General features: G+C 39.5%; 1 protein-coding gene across 3 annotated transcripts in view; it reads right to left on the bottom strand.

The window, feature by feature from the left end:
- Window positions 1-1758, bottom strand: part of LUC7L (LUC7-like (S. cerevisiae)) — a 59974-nt gene that overhangs the window by 49918 nt on the left and 8298 nt on the right. For all 3 annotated transcript variants that reach the window (XM_011960072.1, XM_011960071.1, XM_011960074.1), the window contains exon 3: window positions 701-799. In XM_011960072.1, the coding sequence (XP_011815462.1) occupies window positions 701-799 (99 nt within the window). The remainder of the gene's footprint in view (window positions 1-700; window positions 800-1758) is intronic.

Consider the following 1758-nt stretch of genomic DNA (forward strand, 5'->3'; position numbering starts at 1 on the left):
GCCAGTGCACTCCAGCCTGGATGATAAAGTGAGACTGTTATCAAAAAAAAAAAAAAAAAAAGAAACAAAAAAAAAAAAAAAAAAAAAAAAAAAAAAAGAAACAAGAAGACATTACAAAATTGTCTTGCGAGGATAAATATGGGTATCCCCTACAAACCAGCAATCCCCTTCCTAGGAATATACCCAAGATAAATCTTTATCTGCATGACAAGGGAGTTATGCAAAAATATTCATAGTCTGCAATAGCAAAACTAGAATCAATCTAAATGTCTATGTATAAAGGAAGGATCGTTTGAGGATTATTCAAGCAGCAATGAAAACAAACAATAGGCAACAACCTGGGTAAACGGAAACATAATACCGAACCAAAAAAATCTAATTTTAAAGACTCTACACTATGAAACCATTTTCATAAAGCTCAAAACTAAGCAAAAAGAAACACTGTTCAAGGACTCATAAAAATGTAATGAAAATATTTTTTAAAAGCAACAAAATGAGACAACACATATTATTTAGAATAGTGATAGGACAGTGGACACAAGATTAAGCATTACTGGCTGTATTCTAGCTCTCAGTTTGAGTGGCAGGATAACAAGCAACTACTTTATTTTGCTTCATAAACTTACATATGTTACATTTCTTGTTAGTTCAATATTGGGTTCTTCACAGTAGTTATAAATCAACATCAAATAAAACTTACATCCAATTCAAAAAACAGGTCTCTTTCTTTACTTGCAATCTCATAATCTGCTCGGAGGGCCAAGTCGTGGATTTTGGTACATTCTCCTAAATCCATGCGCTGTAGGAAAAAAACAAAAACTTTAGACCTGAGTGCCCACCTACTGTAGAAAGCACGTAACAGGACTTGGTATTTCACCTGTTACCAAAATAAATGATCAGTTTTTGGAACACTGAAACTGTAATAAGAAAATTAAGAAAGGAGATATGGCAGAGAAGCCTCATTTCACTTTTACCGTCGTGACTACATGATACTTGAAACTGATGCATTTAATAGTGTAAAGTTTCTATTTTAGACTCAGAGGCAACTGGACTGCAATCATGACAACTAAATTAATTGGCTTTTGTCGGTTTTTTTTGTTTGTTTGTTTTCCGAAGGAGTCTCACTCTGTCACCCAGGTTGGAGTGCAGTAGCACAATCCTGGCTCACTGTAACCTCCGCCTCCCGGGTTCAAGCAATTCTCCTGCCTCATTCTCCCCAGTAGCTGAGATTACAGGCACACAATAACACACCCAGTTAATTTTTTTTTTTTTTTTTTGGTATTTTCAGTAGAGACAGGCTTTTGCCACATTGGCCAGGCTGGTCTCAAACTCTTGACCTCAAGTGATACACCCACCTTGGCCTCCCAAAGCACTGGCATTACAGATGTGAGCCACTGTGCCCAGCTCAGTTTTATTTATGCATCAGTCCAAGGATTCAGTAAATGGTAGCACGTGGGGTGGCAGGGATAGCAAAGGGCCAGGGCTGGGCGTGGTGGCTCATGCCTGTAATCCCAGCACTTTAGGAGGGTGAGGCAGGCGGATCACTTGAGGTCAGGAGTTCAAGGTCAGCCTGCTGTACATGATGAAACCCAGTCTCCACTAAAACTACAAAAATTAGCCAGGTGTGGCGGTGGGGCACCTGTAATCCCAGCTACTCGGAGAGCTGAGACACAAGAATCACTTAAACCCAGGAGGTGGGTTTGCAGTGAGCTGAGACTATGCCAGTGCACTCCAGCCTGGATGATAAAGTGAGACTGT

This window comes from Colobus angolensis, unplaced genomic scaffold, assembly GCF_000951035.1.
Source record: "Colobus angolensis palliatus isolate OR3802 unplaced genomic scaffold, Cang.pa_1.0 Scaffold502, whole genome shotgun sequence".
Classification (NCBI taxonomy): Eukaryota; Metazoa; Chordata; class Mammalia; order Primates; family Cercopithecidae; genus Colobus; species Colobus angolensis.